Below are 22,974 nucleotides of genomic sequence, written 5' to 3' on the forward strand. Positions count from 1 at the left end.
TGTAAGAGTAAACGTACACGAGTAAATTGCTCACAAGTGTAACTCTTATTATGCTGTCTCCTTTACTACTTCAAATTGAAGGCAAAAATCAATACATGAATCAACAAATACTACAACACCTATGACCACTGACATGGAAAGAAATTACAAACCACCAAGACCGTAGCCATTTCTACTTCTCTAACTCATTTCTAACTTTCCAAGACCACACCATCCCATTCTCCTTCTCTTTAATTGCTGCTTTCAAACATCTAAGTTGTTCTCATCTAATTCTCCTTAAGGAGGGTTAGTTGGACGCTGTAATAAGTTAATATTTTGTTTCTTTTCCCTGCTTAGTTTCGTTTTTGGGTTCTTTAAAGTGCGTTTATCATAATGTATGTGGCCTTTGTCGGGTTCTTGAAGGGAAGAGGCAAACCTAGCATAATCCCAGACTTCTTCCTCAAAACAACTGGTTTTGTTTCCAAATAAGAAAGGACCTTGTCTCTCTGAAAACAAAAAGATTTCTTTGGATGGGGCAACAGAAAGGATCTGTTTTATAGGAATGGGGATAATTGTGTATGATATTTCCCTCTGGAAACGACTGATCTGAAGACCTCAAAAAACATACATGATTTGGAGCCTGGCGAGTATCAGAATGTGATATAATGATCTTCACCAAACATCTGAAGCTTATATATTATCAGTGATCATAAAAATACTTTATGAACATACCTTTTCGAAGTAGAACTTCAGGAGCAATGTAGTTGGGCGTTCCCACCAACGAATGGGCCAAACATCGGTGATGCTGTTTGGTAGCTCGTTGCTCTAGGGTCTTCAACCTGTCTCCACATCTGCAGTTGGACACGTCATCCCTAAAATCGATAGGCTCCATGCTGTCTTGCCTGATGTGGTTCCCTGTAGAACATTTAGCATCCATGAAACACAGTATGCAAATCTGACCTCTATGAAATTTATTTTATTGCATCCCTTCCATCTGTGAAAGTACATATCAGAAAGAACCTTGGTGTCCAGCCCACATGTGTGTTGGGATTACTTTGCACTAACTGGGCAAACCTGTTCCCTACAACAGACGAGTAGGAAAGCAATGGAAGGAATTTATTGGGCACATTTCTGGCTGTGTAATTACTGTACCTTTCCGTTCTTGTTATTATATCATGGAGCACAGGTTTCATAGCAGATTCCATCTCATTAGTACACTGATTAAACATAAATAACAGTGTGCAGTGGCATCAGAGCAAGTGCATAGCTCATTGAAGCCCTTACATAATGTTAGCTGCTATTACCCTGAAGCTGACTGACTGTATGATATGAGGAGGATGAATTGGTATACGGTACAGCAATATTAGACTTGTATATTTTTGGAAGTATATGGCAGTACGTGAATAACAATGTACCATGCCTATAAATGGAAGGAAAAAATCAAGCAGTTAAAGATGGGAAAAAACTATTAGTGAACTAGCATTGGCAAAGCCATTAGGTCTTGCTTTGCCATAATGCATACACTCATGGTAACATACACAAACATCAGAATTGAAACAGACAGGAATTCAGCTAGATTCTGGTTCAGGCAGTCATTATTGAGCTAGTTCTGGGATCTGCACCGGCCTCAGGGGATTGTTGCTGTGTCCTCGTGCTGTTTGTTGACACTACAACACATTTGTGAGCTCTGTGTTTAGAGTAACAACATGCAGGGGGTGAAGGAGCTCTCTCACTTTCAGTTCCAGCTGGGCCCAACATAAAAGCCTCATTTAAAGGGCCATTAGCACTCCTTCTGTTCGAGTCGCATCCTGGCTGGGAGCTAGCTGTAGCCTGACACCTCGTTGCCATGGAAATAAAGACACTCAGTTTGTCCCTTCATAAGAGTTTAAGAGAAAAACTATAATTTGGAAGACTATTTTTGCCTTTTCCATGCTCTATAGGTAGAGATATGGACACGCTGTAAGAATGTCCAATGTATGTCTCTATATGAGTAATTACATTAGAAACCATTTATAGAGCACTATCAAATAAAGCCTTGATTACAAGTTCAGGTCTGCATTCTGATCCCTGTGTGATAATTAGCACACCATAGCAGTTTTCCACCAATACATTTCAGCAGGTCAAAGCTGCTGATAGCTATTGAGACCTAGAAAACATGCACAATTTGGTTCTGTTAAATAATGACTCTGCATGTTGTTGATTTATTTCCAAGTTGAAAACTCAGAATAAGTATAACCATACCCGGGTAATACCTCACCCTGGGGTAATGGTATTTATTATTTGAGGTCAATTATCCACTCTAGTCCGCATGACTTGTAATTAGGGCCTACGGGTTTATTACTACAGAATGGATCCTTTTTAGCAACTTTATTATGATGAAGAATTGGGAAAGACCCAGCAGGTCGTCAAGTTAGGCCTTCCAGTTTGCATGCAGCTACTTCATACCAGTTCAAAGCAGACTAAACTATGATAGAAGGCTTGCAACTTGTGACATGGAGATAATGCAAGGATCCCTGCAGCCAAAGCTGTAACCCACTAAGCTATCTATATATAATACAATTCTGCGACCTGCATGTTACACGCTATGCTATTCAGCAGGCCCTTGAACCTGCTGTGGTATTTTATGATAACTCAAACCTGGGTCTAGGCTGCACACAGCTTTCTTCCACAAGTGCATTAACTATCAAAGTCATCTTACCGCTATTATATTGTGGATTTGGTGGGTACAGAAACCTCTCTGCAACAAATGCCTTATCCCCATAAGATATTTTAAAATGCAGTCTCTTAGTGACCAATGTAATCCATTAGTTGACTGTCAAACTGTCAGACTTTGCTTCGCTGGTTCTCATCGATCTTTCCTTCGTGATTCCACTTTCTCTCTGCTGCCATAGATAAGTTACCTGTCAACTTTTCTCCCTCTTACTCTTGTTTCTCTCTCTCTCTCTCTCTCTCTCTCTCTCTCTCTCTCGCTCTCTCTCTATATATATATATATATATATATATATAGCTTGTATATCTGTATGTGTGTATGTATTTTTATATATATATATGTGTGATCAAGGGCACTGGATGCCCGAAACACGTCATGGAGATTGAGGAGTGAGGAGAAATAAACAACAAGTAAAATTATCCTGGTGTTGCGTTTCTCGCAGTTCGCCGTAAGGAGGTGCTGAGAGCGGTGTTTGGTGCACATATATATATATATACATACATACATATATCTATGTGTGTGCATCTGCCATTTGAGGAAGACTATCGTGACGTCTGTTCGGTGTTTCTAGCGTGTTAGCAATAAAACTTTAAAAAGAACATTCCTGGTGTGCGCCTCAAATCCATGGTCATCACGAGATCATTATTGTGGAATATATATATATATTGACAGCGGCGTCCGAAGAAGGCTGAAGGCAGCCGAAATGCATCACGCCATATGCTGGGTTCAATAAATGCTTCCAAAGAAATCCCCTGTGTGGCCTCTACCTTTTATGAATGAAGGGGTTTTGGTATATATATATATATATATATTACCTACTGGCGGTCGCCAGTAGGTAGTTATAGTTAGGACCCTGTTTCCATAGGAAATCCGCAACATTCTATTTGGAATAACTTTTGCGCCGGTCGACGAATCCTCGCGAAATTTTCAAAATAGGTGGGGCGCTACGCTCCGCTCCTACCCTGAAAGTCTCGGGGGGATTCGTCAAGCGGGGGCTGAGAAAAAAGGGGGGTCCCAAAACGCGTTTTTCCCATGCATTTTTCCATAGGACCTTTAGACACAGCTACAGCCCGAACGGCCGAACAGAGTTACTTGAAATTTGGCAGAGAGGTAGTCCTCAGGTCAAGGAAGTGCCTTTTGTAGGTCTGGTGTAAATCTGTTCAGTAGATCCTGAGAAAATAGCATTTAAATCAATATATATATCTGAGCCAGCTTACGGTGCGCTTACCGTGCGCTTACGGTAAGCTTACCGTACGCGTACGGTGACGTGCGCGAGCGCGATTCTGATTGGCTGTTAGATCTTAGTAAACATTCGAATCGGTCGAAACCAGGAAGCGGCGGCCGCCATTTTCTCTCTCGCACTCTGAGGGTGGGAGGAAAAACAAAGACAAAAAACATGTAAAGGGGCTGTTTGGACAGCTCCTAACCACCTAGCCCTGATGAAGGTGTCCCCAAAGAACCCCCAAGGCCAAAAAGACAATTTTTTTTTTGAAAAATCACCGATTACGCTTACCGTACGCGTACGGTAAAAAAAATTAAAAAAAAAAAACATCCATACTCTCCCCACCCCGTGTGCAAATGGTGCCCGAAGTGCTCTATTTGTGCATGGCATATATGTAATACAGAAAATGTAAAAGATTACCTTTCACAACGAAGCGCATAATATGTCCTCCATGTGCGCACGGTGCGCGAAGCGCATCGTGCGTACATGGCCCATCCAGCTTAACGTGGGCACGCGGTGCACGTAGCGCACCGCGTGCCCACCGTGCGTGCACGCGCGCACGGAACGAACTGCGTTAAGTGGGCGCGCACGCCACGAATGGCGTAAAGTAACTTAGCATTTAAAAAACCGTACAAATTCACTGAAAAAACCATAGGTTTCACACACGTTATAGTTAGGAATTAGCATTTAAAAAACCTTGCAAATTCACTGAAAAAACCATAGGTTTCACACATGTTATAGTTAGCTGGACATTTTACTGATAAAAAACCAATGAAATTCCCCCGTTATAGTTAGTGCAGGCAACTATAACTCACGCAACCGCAATCCTCTGCTGATGACATATGTGTTTTTATGAAAAAAAAATATTTGTAATATATGTATAGCTAAAATTTAATGGAAGAAGACATGGGCAAATAAGTGTCTAAATACAGTATTAGCATCAGCAGAGGATTGCGGTTGCGTGAGTTATAGTTGCCTGCACTAACTATAACGGGGGAATTTCATTGGTTTTTTATCAGTAAAATGTCCAGCTAACTATAACATGTGTGAAACCTATGGTTTTTTCAGTGAATATATATATATATATATACGTACATACACATGCACACACACACACACATATACATATATAAGCCCCCACACATGCACATATGTTATGTTATAACAATTTATTGAGCAGACGTATACCAAAGGTGTCTTGGCGCTAGGTTTTCCTGAGCAAGAAAGGGAGACCTACTTGATAAACAACCAGGTTTTAAGCTCCTTCCTAAAGGAGATCAAAGTGGGCAAGTCTCTTATATGGCTGGGTAGACTATCTCAGAGCTCGAAGTATCCTGACGTAAAGCTTCTGCCACCCTAGTTCGCCTTTCGGATTCTGGGTAACAACATAAGGTTTGCTCCTTCCATATACATATATATTTATATATATATATACAGATCCTATGGGAAATTGCATGGGGACAACGCGTTTTGGGACCCCCCTTTTTTCTCGGCCCCCACTTGACGGATCACCGCAAAACTTTCAGAGCTGGCCAAAAGTTTGGAAAATTTCACAAAGATTCATCAACCGGCGCCAAAGATATACCCAATAGAATGTTGCGGATTTCCTATGGAAAATAGGTCCTAACTATAACAGTAGATAATATATATATATATATATATATATATATATATATATATATATATCTATATATTCACTGAAAAAACCATAGGTTTCACACACGTTATAGTTACGAATTAGCATTTAAAAAACCTTGCAAATTCACTTAAAAAACCATAGGTTTCACACATGTTATAGTTAGCTGGACATTTCACTCGTAAAAAAACAATGAAATTCCCCCGTTATAGTTAGTGCAGGCAAAACTATAATTCACGCGACCGCAATCCTCTGCTGATGACGTCAGATATTACATCACTGTATTTAGACACTTATTTACCCATGTCTTCTTCCATTAATCTTTAGCTATACATATCTTACAAATATTTATTTTTCATAAAGACACATATGTCATCAGTGATGTAATATCTGACGTCATCAGCAGAGGATTGCGGTCGCGTGAGTTATAGTTGCCTGCACTAACTATAACGGGGGAATTTCATTGGTTTTTTACGAGTGAAATGTCCAGCTAACTATAACATGTGTGAAACCTATGGTTTTTTAAGTGAATTTGAAAGGTTTTTTAAATGCTAATTCGTAACTATAACGTGTGTGAAACCTATGGTTTTTTCAGTGAATTTGTACGGTTTTTTAAATGCTAATTTATTAATTTTTTATTTTTTCAAGTTTTTCACCGTGCGCGCGCCGTGCGCGCGCTGTGGGCGTTTCGCAGTGCGTGCCGTGCGCGCGCGGTGCGTGCACCTCGCGATTTTTAAAATTAAAAAAAAAGTTTTTTTCTCCCTTGTGGGTCCTTCTGTGACCCCCTGACCAAGGCTAGGGGGTCAGGAACTGTCCACTCTGCCCCCTTTTCACGTTCTCCACCTTTTTTTCTCACCCCCTCAGACTGCGAGAGACAAAATGGCGGCCGATACTTCCTGGTTTCGACCGATTCGAATGTTTACCGACATATACAACCAATCAGAATTGCGCTCGCGCACGGCAGGGTGCGCGCACAGTGCGCGCACGGTGCGTGCGTATAGATATTGATATGCTTTTAAATGCTATTTTCTCAGGAAATACTGCACGGATTTACACCAGACCTGCAAAAGGCACTTCCTTGACCTTATGGCTACCTCTCTGCCAACTTTCACGTAATTCTGTTCAGCCGTTCGGGCTGTAGCTGCGACTAAAGGTCCTACGGAAAAATGCATGGGGAAAACGCATTTTGGGACCCCCCCTTTTTCTCGGCCCCCGCTTGACGAATCACCCCGAGACTTTCAGGGTAGGAGCTGAACGGAGCGCCCCATTAGTTTTGAAAATTTCGCGAGGATTCGTCAACCGGCGCCAAAGTTATTCAAAATAGAATTTTGAGATTTCCTATGGAAACTAGGTTGTAACTATAACTATCTACTGGCGACCGCGGCCATGCCATTTGATATGGAATAAACTTTTGCTCTTTATACTCACGGCGTGCTGTGGTCTGTACCCGTTTCCAGTATTCGTTGGATCGTTGGGGAACCTGTTCTCTACGTATATATATATATATATATATATATATATATATATATATATATATATTGTCGCTCCAATTTCTCTTACTTTTCAAAGAAATTACCGCACTCACGGGGGACATTGAAGTCGTTCTTTATTGACGGCTTACAGCAAACAAAACAGACGCGTTTCGGCGATAGCCTTCTTCGGTGTCAATAACACAACGGAAGGAGCATGTTTAAAAACGTGATCGTGGAGCATGAAAATCAAGAAGGGACTAACTTTGCAATTCATAATGCGGGTGCCATTTTGTAACGGTGCATTTCATATATACATACATACAAAATCATTGGGTCTGCAATAATATAATCAATATGGCATGATATCCTTTAGACCAGCATTAAATAACAAGGTATATCGTTAGACAGGAAACGCCTCTGAGCATATAAAGCCGTGGATCGGCATACAAGTTGATTCTTCAGAAGCATTTCTTCAAGGCACCCCTAGGCACTTATTTACATCTGCAAATCACGCCGTGTATCGGCTTACGTCCCCTCTTGTTACCCCGATGTCAATCACATATTCAATTCAATCGATTTATGATCACATGATTACAATATTTTCAGAAATCAACAGGTTGCAGGAAATAATACATATTCAGTTTTAAAGTGTAGCCCAAAAGTTATCTGCATAAAGCTCTTGTCATCTATAGGCCTATGTGGACTACCAATTCCTCCCCACTATTCAATCCTTTCGGGTACTTAGTCCCTAGGTCTATAATATACCGTGACTCTAATCTTCTTAATCTACGTATTCTGTTGCCTCCCCGAATGTTAACAGGAACCTGATCAAGGCCGAAGTACTGTAATTTATTCCTGTCACTTTGGTGGCATTCTGCAAAATGACGTGCTACAGGATATGCAGCATCTTTCTTATCAATCGCTCTCAGATGTTCTAGGATCCTGATTTTAAGTTGATGTATAGTACTGCCTATATAGCGCAGCCCACAGGGACACACCAGACAGTATACAGCAAAGGGAGTAGTACAGGTCAAGAATTTAGTTATATTCCGTGATCTTTCTATATCAGGTATATTGTATGACAGAACCCTTCTGCTATTTGAGCATGCTTTGCATCGGTTACAGGGAAAGAACCCCTTCATTTCTTTTAAAGTGCTCCTTCTATCTGGGATTTTTTCTAGGTGGCTCTTTACCAGCATATCTCGTAGTGACCTTGCCTTCTTGAAGGTCACCAGAGGATAGGCTGGAATGTCCTCCCCAATGACACTATCGGTTTTTAAGATATGCCAGTTTTTTCTCAGCATACGTTTCAGATGGTTTGCCTCTGAGGAGTAGGGGGTAACCATCCGGAATTTCCCCTTACCAAAATCATCACCCTGTATGGGTTTCTCCATCAGAAGTTTATCTCTGGGGATCTTTCTTACCTTCTGTAAGGTTTTTTCAAGGGTCTGAGATTTATACCCTCTCACAGCAAATCTGGCTACGCACTCCGAGGCAGCCGCCTCGAAATCACTTTCCCTAGTGCTGTTCCTTTTTAGTCTCAGTAGTTCCCCATATGGGATACTTTGGATAAGTTTTGGTGGATGATTACTGGTGGCAAACAGGGTTGAATTGCCTGCAGTGGTTTTACGGTATAGTGCAGTGTGTATTCTTCCTCCGTCAATAAACACTCGGAGGTCCAGATAGTCCGCTGCCACCGGACTCACTGTACCTGAGAAGTGCAAATTGAGATTATTGTTATTCAGGATATCGATGTAGTTGTGTGCTGATTCCATTGTTCCCTGCCAAACAATAAATAAGTCATCGATATACCTATACCATTTCACCACTTTACCACCATTTTGTCCGGTAGAGGTTCTGGGCACCTGCTCCTCCCACCAGCCCACAAATAAATTTGCATAGCTGGGTGCGAAGCAGGTGCCCATCGCCGTACCTGATCTTTGTCTGTAATGTTGATTTTCAAAAAGGAAAAAATTATTCTCCAGACAGAACTCCAGACATTCTATCAACATTTCGTTATGTTCCACATAGCGTAGTTGACGCTTTTCTAGGTAAGTTTTCGCAGCCCTGATGCCGTGTTCATGCTCTATGCATGTATACAGACTTGTTATGTCCAAAACCATTAACAGATAGGTTGAGTCCCACTCCATCGTATTTATTTTGTTCAAAAAGTCCTTAGTGTCTTTAATGTATGACTGAAGTTGTACTACATGAAAGGACAAGAAATGGTTAATGAACATAGATAAATGTTCTGTCAAACTGTTTAGAGAAGACACTATGGGTATGATGAATTAATTCAAAAGTGGTATGCGAGATTGATGCTGGGTACTGAAGAGCATATGTTTCTCCGGAGTAACAACCCAATGATACCCACCTTTTACCATATTCCGAAATTGCATAAGAACAATTTGGACCCGCCAGGTAGACCCATAGTGTCTTCTCTAAACAGTTTGACAGAACATTTATCTATGTTCATTAACCATTTCTTGTCCTTTCATGTAGTACAACTTCAGTCATACATTAAAGACACTAAGGACTTTTTGAACAAAATAAATACGATGGAGTGGGACTCAACCTATCTGTTAATGGTTTTGGACATAACAAGTCTGTATACATGCATAGAGCATGAACACGGCATCAGGGCTGCGAAAACTTACCTAGAAAAGCGTCAACTACGCTATGTGGAACATAACGAAATGTTGATAGAGTGTCTGGAGTTCTGTCTGGAGAATAATTTTTTCCTTTTTGAAAATCAACATTACAGACAAAGATCGGGTACGGCGATGGGCACCTGCTTCGCACCCAGCTATGCAAATTTATTTGTGGGCTGGTGGGAGGAGCAGGTGCCCAGAACCTCTACCGGACAAAATGGTGGTAAAGTGGTGAAATGGTATAGGTATATCGATGACTTATTTATTGTTTGGCAGGGAACAATGGAATCAGCACACAACTACATCGATATCCTGAATAACAATAATCTCAATTTGCACTTCTCAGGTACAGTGAGTCCGGTGGCAGCGGACTATCTGGACCTCCGAGTGTTTATTGACGGAGGAAGAATACACACTGCACTATACCGTAAAACCACTGCAGGCAATTCAACCCTGTTTGCCACCAGTAATCATCCACCAAAACTTATCCAAAGTATCCCATATGGGGAACTACTGAGACTAAAAAGGAACAGCACTAGGGAAAGTGATTTCGAGGCGGCTGCCTCGGAGTGCGTAGCCAGATTTGCTGTGAGAGGGTATAAATCTCAGACCCTTGAAAAAACCTTACAGAAGGTAAGAAAGATCCCCAGAGATAAACTTCTGATGGAGAAACCCATACAGGGTGATGATTTTGGTAAGGGGAAATTCCGGATGGTTACCCCCTACTCCTCAGAGGCAAACCATCTGAAACGTATGCTGAGAAAAAACTGGCATATCTTAAAAACCGATAGTGTCATTGGGGAGGACATTCCAGCCTATCCTCTGGTGACCTTCAAGAAGGCAAGGTCACTACGAGATATGCTGGTAAAGAGCCACCTAGAAAAAATCCCAGATAGAAGGAGCACTTTAAAAGAAATGAAGGGGTTCTTTCCCTGTAACCGATGCAAAGCATGCTCAAATAGCAGAAGGGTTCTGTCATACAATATACCTGATATAGAAAGATCACGGAATATAACTAAATTCTTGACCTGTACTACTCCCTTTGCTGTATACTGTCTGGTGTGTCCCTGTGGGCTGCGCTATATAGGCAGTACTATACATCAACTTAAAATCAGGATCCTAGAACATCTGAGAGCGATTGATAAGAAAGATGCTGCATATCCTGTAGCACGTCATTTTGCAGAATGCCACCAAAGTGACAGGAATAAATTACAGTACTTCGGCCTTGATCAGGTTCCTGTTAACATTCGGGGAGGCAACAGAATACGTAGATTAAGAAGATTAGAGTCACGGTATATTATAGACCTAGGGACTAAGTACCCGAAAGGATTGAATAGTGGGGAGGAATTGGTAGTCCACATAGGCCTATAGATGACAAGAGCTTTATGCAGATAACTTTTGGGCTACACTTTAAAACTGAATATGTATTATTTCCTGCAACCTGTTGATTTCTGAAAATATTGTAATCATGTGATCATAAATCGATTGAATTGAATATGTGATTGACATCGGGGTAACAAGAGGGGACGTAAGCCGATACACGGCGTGATTTGCAGATGTAAATAAGTGCCTAGGGGTGCCTTGAAGAAATGCTTCTGAAGAATCAACTTGTATGCCGATCCACGGCTTTATATGCTCAGAGGCGTTTCCTGTCTAACGATATACCTTGTTATTTAATGCTGGTCTAAAGGATATCATGCCATATTGATTATATTATTGCAGACCCAATGATTTTGTATGTATGTATATATGAAATGCACCGTTACAAAATGGCACCCGCATTATGAATTGCAAAGTTAGTCCCTTCTTGATTTTCATGCTCCACGATCACGTTTTTAAACATGCTCCTTCCGTTGTGTTATTGACACCGAAGAAGGCTATCGCCGAAACGCGTCTGTTTTGTTTGCTGTAAGCCGTCAATAAAGAACGACTTCAATGTCCCCCGTGAGTGCGGTAATTTCTTTGAAAAGTAAGAGAAATTGGAGCGACAATTTAATAGCGGTTTCCACTACCGCAAACCGCACCCGCCCGAGAGTGCTTCGTTGGAACAGTGGAAACTGAGCGAGGATATATATATATATATATATATATATATATATATATATATATATATTATCTACTGGCGGTCGCCAGTAGATAGTTATAGTTAGGACCGAGTTTCCATAGGAAATCTCAAAATTCTATTTTGAATAACTTTGGCGCCGATTGACGAATCTTCGCGAAATTTTCAAAACTAATGGGGCGCTACGCTCCGCTCCTACCCTGAAAGTCTCGGGGTGATTCATCAAGCGGGGGCTGAGAAAAAAGGGGGGTCCCAAAACGCGTTTTCCCCATGCATTTTTCCATAGGACCTTTAGACACAGCTACAGCCCGAACGGCTGAACAGAATTACTTGTAATTTGGCAGAGAGGTAGTCCGCAGGTCAAGGATGTGCCTTTTGTAGGTCTGGTGTAAATCTGTTCAGTAGTTCCTGAGAAAATAGCATTTAAATCAATATATATATCTGTAAGCGCGCTCCGTGCGCTTACCGTAAGCTTACCGTACGCGTACGGTGCCGTGCGTGAGCTCAATTCTGATTGGTGGTTACATGACTGTAAACATTCGAATCGGTCGAAATCAGGAAGTGTCGGCCGCCATTTTCTGTCTCTCGCACTGAGAAACAAAGGTGGGGAACGTGAAACGGGGGCAACGAAGAGAGTTGCAGACCCCCTAGTGTTTGTCAGGGGGTCCAAGAAGGACCCAAAAGGACGGAAAATACATTTAATAATTTTTTTAAAAAATCGCGGGGTGCGCGTACGGTAAGCTTACCGTACACGCACGGCAAAAAAAAATAAAAAAAATAAATAAAGAAGTAACAATCACATTTATTAAATAAATTAAAGGACCCACAAGGGAGAAAAAAACAAATGTTACTGTGTAAAAAAAGGCGAGTCGCGCACGGCATGGACTGCGCAACGTGGGCGCTCGGTGCGCGAAGCAGGGTGTGCGCACAGTGAAAAACCAGAAAAAAATATAAAAAATAAATACATAACTTAGCATTTAAAAAACCGTACAAATTCACTGAAAAAACCATAGGATTCACACACGTTATAGTTAGGAATTATCATTTACAAAACCTTGAAAATTCACTTAAAAAACCATAGGTTTCACACATGTTATAGTTAGCTGTACATTTCACTCGTAAAAAACCAATGAAATTCCACGTTATAGTTAGATCAGGTAACTATAACTTGCGCGACCGCAATCCACAATGTGTAATTTCAGATGTCATCATTGATGTCATGAGTGATGTCACTGACCATGTCATGAATGATGTAATATGTGACGTCATCAGCAGTTTATTGTGGGCGCGCAAGTTATAGTTACCTGATCTAACTATAACGTGGAATTTCATTGTTTTTTTACGAGTGAAATGTACAGCTAACTATAACATGTGTGAAACCTATGGTTTTTTAAGTGAATATATATATGTATATGTATATATATATATATATGTATGTATATATATATATATATGTATATATACATTTATCTATGTACTCAAACACATGCAAGAATGCATTTTGCGGACCCTCTGTGATCTACGAGTATCTTTAACACTTTTTTCTTTTGCCAATCTTTGCTCTTTTATAGGACTTAATGCTTCCTTCTCTTGGTTTCGCTTTTGGCTAACTTGTACAGTGTCACAGCACAGTCTGTCAATCTTTGTTTGCTTTCATGTGCCACAGGTAGGTGTGGCAGTACCCATCTAGGCTCCTTTTAATTCTTACACCAGCTCCCAGCCAGTATACTCATGTAAGCTGCAAGCAGCAGCAGCTCTACACATGCACCCTGATTGTGTGATACATATCCCAATGCAATGAACACACTCAGTCCACCGGGAACATGGAAGAGCACATCGGAAGCAGTGCTGGCACAGGAGACCAGCAAAGTTGCACAGACCATCGAGTGTGTGTCACTTCCTTTTTGTATCCTTTGCCATACATCATGCAGGCTGTAGGTGCTCACCCACTGCTCCTTCTAGCTTTAGAGCTCTTCCTCTCATCCACTTACACAGCTCTCCATGGGCTGGCATTGGCTTCTTCACTTCCCCAAGGACCATCTGAGTGACACAATGACAACTCACAGGCAAATGGTCTACAGAGTAAAACGTTTCCATTAATTGCAGAGGCTCATAATTATCTATAGTGAACGTGGACAAAAGAAATTATAAGTCCCAACATTGGTCCACTTCAATTATATAGGAACTGCCTTTTTTAAGCTCGTTTTGGAATCTGAAGTGGTTTATAGCATAAACAAAGGTGACTTTTCGGGCTATCACCTGTGGGGACACACAAGAATATGATAGACGTTTTCACCATTCTTACAATTATCTCCAATTGACCACAGTTATGTAGTGATGGTTTCCCTGAAGCTTTTACCACATCCTTGAAAACCACAGAAATGTTGAGATACTTATGTACAACCTCTATGGAACCCAAGTTAAACTGAGTGATGGAAAACTGGGCATACCATGATATACACTTAACTGTGTTAGATGATCCATCTCTTGAGGAATGCATATTTTGAGTTACTAAAACAGCTGAAGGAAATTTACGATCCAAACATGGATTACAGTGCACCTTGCTAAGCCATATGTTTTTGAGGATCTTTCTCTAATTTTTCAAGGAGCAATCATGGAATGGCATTCAGACCACTAACCATTCAGAAAGGTAGCCCAGCATTTCCCAGGATCCTTTTTTATCTTCTAATGACACAAGCATTTGTCAACTTCGCATTCCCTTGAAGCAAAAAGTCCAATATCAGAACACTTCGTATTAAAATGAGTTTATCCAAATTGGATGATGATGTGGTGCCATTGCTGAGGAATGAATAGATGTAGGCAGAAACATATTTTGTTTTAACCCTTTTTTCAGTGTTTGTGGGAAATGTACTTCTGAGTCCACAGAGTCTGGGTTATTTATGATGGGGGGGAGTGATAGGTAAATAATAGTAGATGAATAAGTATATTAAAATATGAAGGGTTGGGGCAATATCTGTTTCACATGACTCAAGTAAATAAGGAAACCACCTGGATTTTTGTTTAGGAGAATATTCATGTTTTTTAGATCCAGCACTAGAAGAAGGCCAGTCTTTTTTTTACCTGAACGTATATATTCGACAGAACTCTCTTCCTTGTTCAGGGCCGATGTCTACTCCACCAGCAAACTAGCAAATTAGGCAAGCAGAATGATGTGCAAATGTAAGAAAATAAACACCTCTTTTCACTTACAAGATCTACCCACTTATGAAGTCTGAAACATCATTGACATTGGGAATGCAAGCCAATGGGCATGCTAGCCTGAAGTTTGCAAACAAATGCTGCTGGAAATGGTCCTTTCTGCAGGGTCACCCGCAAAATGTTTGCCTTCCTTCTACCCTTTTTTCTGAATTTATTTCTGTTGGCTTTAGGACTCTGGGCACTTTACCATTGCTAACCAGTGCTGGAGTGCATGTGCGCTCTACTTAAAACATAGTAACATTGGCTTATCCACAATTGCCATATATAATTTACTTATAAGTCCCTAGTAAAGTGCACTACATGTGTGCAGGGCCTGTAAATTAAATGCTACTAGTGGGCCTACAGCACTGATTGTGCCACCCACTTACGTAGCCCATTAAACATGCCTCAGGCCTTCCACTGCAGAGCCTGTGTGTGCAGTTTTAAACTGCCATGCCGACCTGGCAAGTTAACCCTCTTGCCAGGCCCAAACCTTCCTTTTTAATACATATACGTCACCCCTAAGGTAGGCCCTGTACAGTCCAATGATAGGGGGCAATGTATTTAGAAAGTAGGACATGCATTTTTAAGTTTTTAGATGTCCTCGTAGTGAAAAACTCTTAAATTCATTTTTCACTACTGCAAGGCCTGTCTCTGCCATGGGATAGCATTGGGATTACCCTTTTACATCTTATAAGTATAATTACAATTGGGAAGAGATGTGACCCCCAAGTTTGGTGTCTCTGGAATCACAATTTAAAATTCTAACTTAACTGAAGTTAGATTGTAAATTGTACTTTTTTAAATGCCACTTTAAGAAAGTTGTAATTTTTTTACTTTAGCCATTTGGTAACTTCAGCCTGTCTCTGAATACACATCTGGCACGGGTGACAGTTTAGCTTTGTGCATTCCCTCCAGACCGCCACACACAAAGGGAGCTTAGGTATAACTAATGGGCCACCCACATCTTGATGGGCCATCCTGGGCAGGATGGGTGGAGCTGGCACTTATACCTTAATAGGCTGTGTCCTGTACCCACACAAAGTGCTGCATCCTCCCTTGTAGTGGGCAGGAAGTGCAGGGTCTCTGTGCACTTCAAAGACCTCTCTTTGAAGTCTCCCCCACTTCAAAGGCCCAAATGGGAATAAGTACTGGACCCCTGACACCACCCACTTAGTACACTTCTGTACCTGTAGATACTCTGCCAGGAACAAGGACTACTGTGCTCCTGAAAGAACTACCACTCTGCTGGACTGCTACTTTGAAGGAGCTGCTGCCTTGCTGTGCTGCCCTGCTGCCTGCTACCCTCTTGCCGGGGGAAGAAGAACTGGACCTGGTACCCATCTTGAACCCAGGAATCCAGAGTGACAGAAAGGGCTAGTCTGCTGTCCTCCTGATCTGAGCCTCAGGGACATAGCAGGCTCCCCACAGTGCCTGGACTCATCTCAGTGAGCTCCTGATACCCAAGAGGTGCCTCTCAACTCCTGGGTCCTCGGAAGTCTTTTGGCTCCTTTAATCAAGCTTTTGGGCTCTTCGCGAGTGAGAACCGGGTTGTTTGCTCCAGAACTGCTTAGCTCCAACAAAGGATTAGCATGAGTGGGCGCACGTTTGTCCCTTCGCACAGCAAGCATCACCATTTGTGACTGTGAGGCTTAATCCCATCCATCTGCAATGCCCGGTGGCTCTTTGAGGCCCACGAACTACCACCAGCACTGACACTTTCCTTGCTACTGGTGAACTTTTTCCCAGTGAACTGGACTCTGCGCAATTGTTGAGATGGTAAAGCGTCAGCGGCACTTACCTGGGATTGTATCCAACCAGCGCTCCATCACGGTCGGCCTGATCTTTTGGATTTGGCCTGGTCTAGCACAACCAGATAGTCTAGGTTGGCGCTTTATGCTCTAGACACTACATTTCAGCATAATCTTAAAAAATTCATAACCCCGGTTATACTTATTAGACTTTTGCCATTTTGGTCTTGCTTTGTTCATTGAAGTAAGTTCTATGTTTCTGACCAGGTGTGGTATCTGTTTGTGTGGTGTTTTCACTGTTTTACTCTTTGAAGTGTTGCACAAATACTTTACACATAGCCTCTTCAGTTAAGTCTGACTGCTCTGTGTCAAGCTACCAGAGGTTGAGCACAGGTTAATTTAGGGTATGCGTGTGACTTACCCTGACTATGATTTTGTTTCCTGCTTAAACAGGAGCATGCCTATGCCAACCAGAAACCCAATTGCTAACAAATGCCGTCAAACAAAACCACGCCCCTGCCATGTTCATTCAGTAGACATCTTCCTTTCATCCAGTTTAAATTTACCAAACCCACTCCTCCTAGGTTTTGTCAAAGGTCAGCAGAAGGGGGCTGGGGAGAGTGACTCTCTGAAAAGGTTGGACAATTCAGGGAAGGTGAGGGGATTGGTTGATTATGTCAAGATTATTTTGTATTTTTTCAAGAACACGTTTCAGAACAAAATGCCATTTTGAAAAGATCGAGGTGGTGATCCATGCTTGAATATTGGAGAGGTATTTAATAACATTTTAATGGTAACCTATTAGTAATGTGAGGTTTTCTACATGAAGAGACTTGAGGTCAGATGATATCTTCCATTAACAGTGAAATAAGTCTGCTCTTACAGAAAGGACTGGCACTGCTAAAATCCACCAAAATATATCAAATAATAGTGAATTATGACTGTTAAATAGCTTATAGTAAACCTGAGTATACGCAGAAAAGCTGCAGGATGGAAACGTATTCACTCAACGGAGTTTAATTCTTATTTGAATAAAATGCCAATAGATAGCAGGAATTTAGAACCATTAACATTGCAGTAATGTACATTACAGAACAAAAACCAACTCAAAAAGGTTGTTAAATTGTATGTCTCTACATGCACATAACAGCCATACCTTTTTGATAATATTTTGAATTGTGAGTCCACCGGAATCCAGTGCAGAGGCCGAAGTCAGTGAGTTTTATATGCCCATCAAGGTCTATAAGGATATTGTCGGGCTTGATGTCTCTGTGGATAAATCCCATCTTGTGCACGCTCTCTATGGCCAACGTAAGTTCAGCAATGTAAAATCTAGCAAGAGACTCTTGGAAGATCTCCATTCTCATCAGCAGGCTCATCATGTCTCCACCAGGTATGTAGTCCATGACAAAGTACAAGTTCTCCTTGTCTTGGAAAGAATAGTAAAGTTTCACCACCCACTCATTGTCTGCCTCCGCCAGGATGTCTCTTTCTGCTTTCACATGAGCCACCTGGTTACGGTTCAGGACATCTTTCTTCCTCAAAGTTTTCATTGCGTAGAGGGCATGTGTGTCCACTTTGCAAGCCAAGCACACTTCACCAAAAGCTCCGATTCCCAATGTTTTGATCTTAACAAACATAGATTTATCCATTTTAGCCCTTTTTAGTCTATTGTAGTTGGACTCTTTTTGGTAAAGAATTTTCCTCATTTGTTTCTGCTCTGCTTCACAAAGGCGTGCCTTTTAAGGAGAGAAAGAAGATATAAGTTACATAGCAGATCACAGTACTAAAAAGGATTTATGCAAGAAAGAATTTATTTAGGGTGAATCATTTTTGCTCAAATAGTGTATGCCAGGAAAAGGGTATAGGTAATGACAACTGGAAATCAAACGAAAAAAGCTTAAATGACCACTAAATAGAAGGAATCTTTGATATAAAGAAAAGCAACTGGGATCATCTACTGTGGGTGGAAGATGTAGGTGTAGCAGAGGATATAGGAGAGATCTATATTGTGTATGCAATTATTCAATGTGAGGGTGAAGGCAAAATGATGGAAAAGAATAATCTTAGAATGGTACTCCTCTGGACTGGCCTTGCATTTGAGAGTTAAACCTTTATACTATTTCACAAGAGCTGCACACCTTCCCCCACTCTGGCCTGGTCTGGGAAGTGACTTTCAAACTGTCCCTACACTAACTGAGAGAGGAGTGTAAGCAATTATCAGCCACAAACCATTGACAGTGGCTTAAATGAGCATACGATATTTTCATTTTAAAATAAATAGTCCTCATTTGTTTCGTACAAAAATGTGATCAAATAAATTACAAACTTAAACTACAGAATAAATCGGAGTTTAAAAGGAATTGGTGATCAATTGATCACAGTTACCTAAACATATTACACATTTAGAAAGCACTCTCGATGAATACTCCCCATTACTTACACCAAACACACACAAGCACAACCATCCTTCCTCATAATATCAAACTTCGGTTAACACCGTAGTGTGATACATGCAGACATTGACCATAAACAAACCTGATTCAGTTCCAGTTTCTTATTTACAGTTTCGGTTATAGGCCTTTCATTCGTGAGAAGTTAAAACGTACTACCTGTTGCAAAACACGTCAAGGAACTGAGTATTCATGAGCATTGGTGCACTTTTAACCAATGAGTTAATCAGACAGACAGGCAAAGTATTTAAATAGCATCTTCAATCCCTGAAAAGCATTCGCCTTTGCAGCCCTTACCTAATACTGCTGAAAGGCTCCAAATCATTGATGCTATCCAAATGAAGACATACATTTATGTATCTAGAAGCAGGGGAGCTAGCTGTTACATTGCCATTTCCTAATCCTGAGATGCAGTCTCTCAGCATTTCCTTTGGTTTTGTGCCTTTATCTCAGCAGCCCAATGTTAGAGAATGACATTAGTTCTACATGTCGTCAGGCTTTGGGGTTGAGGGTTGGAGTGACACCGGAAGCTCAGTTTCCCTCTTCTGGCAGCTTGCAGCTGAAGCCATACTCAAATAAATGAAATTTTCTACTAAAAATATGATTTCACATCTAGAAGCCTCAAACGGTCAGCAACCAGAAAAGGTGATGGGAGGAACGTTTGCCAATAGTCTGAACCACTGGCATTAAAACTCATTGTTTTTGGTCCACTCTACTTCTCTAGAACAGAGTCCTACCTTATGGCAATCAATACTGACCCCGCTTCTCATGGGAGCAGTCTAACCCGAACCGACAGGCAAGGCCTCCACCCAGAAGGGAACACAAGCCACTGCAGACCAGTCTCAGCCTTATTAGGTCTCTTCAGTGAGGTATAGCTTGGATACTGTGGCACAGCAAACAAGGGACCCACTTCTGAGCTATCCTTGGCCACTTACGGTGTTACATTTAATACAGAAAAGGGGAGGGGAGGAATGCTTGCAAATAGTCTAAACTACTGGCAATCGCTCTGGATAGCATTTCAACTCATCGTTTTTTGCCCACTGTGCCACACTAGGTAGAAGCCTCCCTTATGCAAATCAGTACTGACCCTGCTGCTCATGGGAACAGTTCATCCCAAACTGACAGACACCCTCGCCATCTTGAGTTATTGCCACTGGTTTGGACTATTTGCAAGTATTCTTCCCATTATCTTTCATGTGTTTCATTTAGAGGCAACATTAAGGGAATGAAGGAGGAAAAGCTGTGGAACAAAAGATAAGATATGAGGCATGAGGGGGATTTGAAGTTCCTTCTACAAACCACCTGAAGAGAATCTTTGTTCCCCTCCCACGGGGTGAGCATGACCCTTGAGTAACCGTCTCCTTCCATCGACCCTAGTGGGGATAACGATCAGAATTTAACCACAAAATCGCTGGTACAAATTTCAGTAATTTTCCCCTTCTTCCTCTGGTGCAAGAGAAAGAAGCAGAAAGCACATTTTCATGGTACTTGACTGCATGCAAATGTATTCCTTCTACGTACTGCTTGTAAGAGCTGCTCACTGGTGGAGCCCACCACCCAGATGAGCTGAGCTTTGCATATTGAAGAGTATGAAATGCTTTGTATTTGCAACAATGTGCAGCATCATGACCACTTCTTAAAAATAGATTAAGCAGATGCATTGGAACAGGCAGGCATAGATGTCTGTCAGACAGACATAGGTGCAAAAGACAACAGATTCAGGTTGTCAAATGACAGATGACAACAAATCTAGGCTGGAGTCTGCTCTCACCTTAGCAGAGGTGGAGAGAAAGTCCCAGCCCACAGATGGTTGTGGAGGAAAGTTTCCTTGAGGAATGTCATGTTGAAGGCCATTTTGAAGAAAGGGAGTCTGGGCATGTCCCTGTTGTGAATGTCCAGTGCGTTCTTGAGATGTGCTCTCTACATTCTGCTTGGTTTGCCCCATGTTATTTCCTCTTCAACTTCCTAGGCCTGATCAAAATTTAGCTTAGGTGAAGTATAGCCTTGGGGTAAAATTGTGTTTTGAGGGGGGCCTTTTTGGAAGAGTCTGTAGTCCATTTCCAGAGAAAGGCTTTGTAGCTTCATGCAAACTTTTAAATTTGATTCTTATTTTTGTAAACCAGATCTGGCTGCCTAGATCGGGGTGCTCTGTAACTTTGCAATCTCTAGATGCTGTAGCATAAACTGAGTCACAGTTATCTAACTAGGACAGTACTGGGGCCCCATTGAACTTTATTAATTTCTTAATCTGTAGCGACAACTGAAACCTTCTGATAACCAAGAGAATGAAGTGGGACCAAATGTCCACTTCTTCACTTTTCTCACAGGTTTAGGAACCAGCCCCGGCTTGTAAGGCCATTTAAACAACGATAGACTGTCTTTCATGCTTTTTCTGATCACTGTAATTTCTTTTTTTTTTTTTGTTGATTTGTCGTAAATCTGTTTATTGGTTTTCACCGTAGAGAGCAAAATAAGAACAACATTTGCATGTATGATATAACCACATAAATGACCCCAGGAGAGCGGGTAGATTGGATTTGCTATGACATACATTGTGATACGAAGGATAAACAAGATAGACATATACATAACGGCCAGATGCAAACATCAATTGTGGCTTAAGTGCCACGTGAGGTCCATGAAAATGCATACAATCCAAGAAAATCATAACACAGATTTCAACAGGGGGAGTTGGGCACAACAAAATGAGCACAAAGTAAGTCAAAGGAAGGTAGTGGAGTAACTGTTAGTGACATGTTGCCGTGCCGCCCCCGCCCAATGCCCCTCTGTATGTGCATTGCTTGTGCTTGAAATGTCATGTGTGTAAATACTAGCTCACTGACTGGCTAAGGGAGAGGTGTACTCTGGGTGTACCTTGTGTATGTAGGGTTGAAGGGATATTCCCAATCGTGGCGCTACAACAGTCTGATCCCCCTCGCCCATGAAAGAATCGTGTCGTCTTGCTGCAGGTCAGCTAGTATAGCATCCCACCTGGCGGCTAGTGGGAATTTGCGAAGGCCTAGCAAGTCCTCCCTGCGTAGGGCGATGCTCTCTGCTTTCGCTCAGTTCAGTAAAGAGTGACGCCACGCTACTATGTGGGGAGCTACAGGGGACCTCCATCTCCTAGTAATTAGTCATTTAGTGGTTGCCATGCCCAAGTCCAGGAAACGGGAAGTGACCCTATATCTTCTGCCCCTGCTGAATAGATGCAGAAGATAGATCTCCCACTGGAAAGGAATGTCGCATTGAGTGCAGCGTGCAAGGGTGGCAGTCACCTCAGTCCAGTACCTATTGAGAACGGGGCAGTGCCACAACATGTGTAAAAGGTCTGCGTCAGCCAAATGATATCTGGGGCAGGTAGAGTCCATGCGGTGGAAATACTTGTTAATCTTTGCTGGGGTAAGGTATGCTTGGTGTAAAGTAAAGAATTGAATTTGGCTGAAGCGCTGGTTGCGTGGTATTCGCGTGGGGCTCTCTAAGGCAGCCGTCCATTTTGGGTCGGAGAAGGGGCTCTCTAAGTCTCCCTCCCAGTGAAGTCTTCAGGAGTCTAGTGAAACTGTGGCATGTTGGCGGAAAGAACACTATAATCTTTGTTTTAATGAGGCGCAGATAATTCTCCCTTATCAAATAGAAATGTGCAATCCTATTTCTAATTGCATCACAAGTGCTTCTAGAGAACTGTTAAATGTGGCACACACACTTTTAGGGGCCAATGAGAAAGTCCTGAGTGCTGGGTCTTGTTGGGTCTATTTGTTTGAATGCTGTTGATATGAATTTCTCTGTCACCGTAACAAATGTCAAATGAAAGGGCATTTAACCCCACTCATCGTTGAGTACCTA

General features: G+C 41.7%; 1 protein-coding gene across 1 annotated transcript in view; it reads right to left on the bottom strand.

Annotated features, from left to right (window-relative positions):
• LATS2 (large tumor suppressor kinase 2) overlaps positions 1-22,974 on the bottom strand; it is a 137,091-nt gene that overhangs the window by 11,249 nt on the left and 102,868 nt on the right. The window contains exons 5-6 of the mRNA XM_085621577.1: positions 17,838-18,420; positions 712-894 (exon numbers count right to left, since the gene is read on the bottom strand). Of these exons, the coding sequence (XP_085477703.1) occupies positions 712-894; positions 17,838-18,420 (766 nt within the window). The remainder of the gene's footprint in view (positions 1-711; positions 895-17,837; positions 18,421-22,974) is intronic.

This window comes from Triturus cristatus, chromosome 8, assembly GCF_964204655.1.
Source record: "Triturus cristatus chromosome 8, aTriCri1.1, whole genome shotgun sequence".
Classification (NCBI taxonomy): domain Eukaryota; kingdom Metazoa; phylum Chordata; class Amphibia; order Caudata; family Salamandridae; genus Triturus; species Triturus cristatus.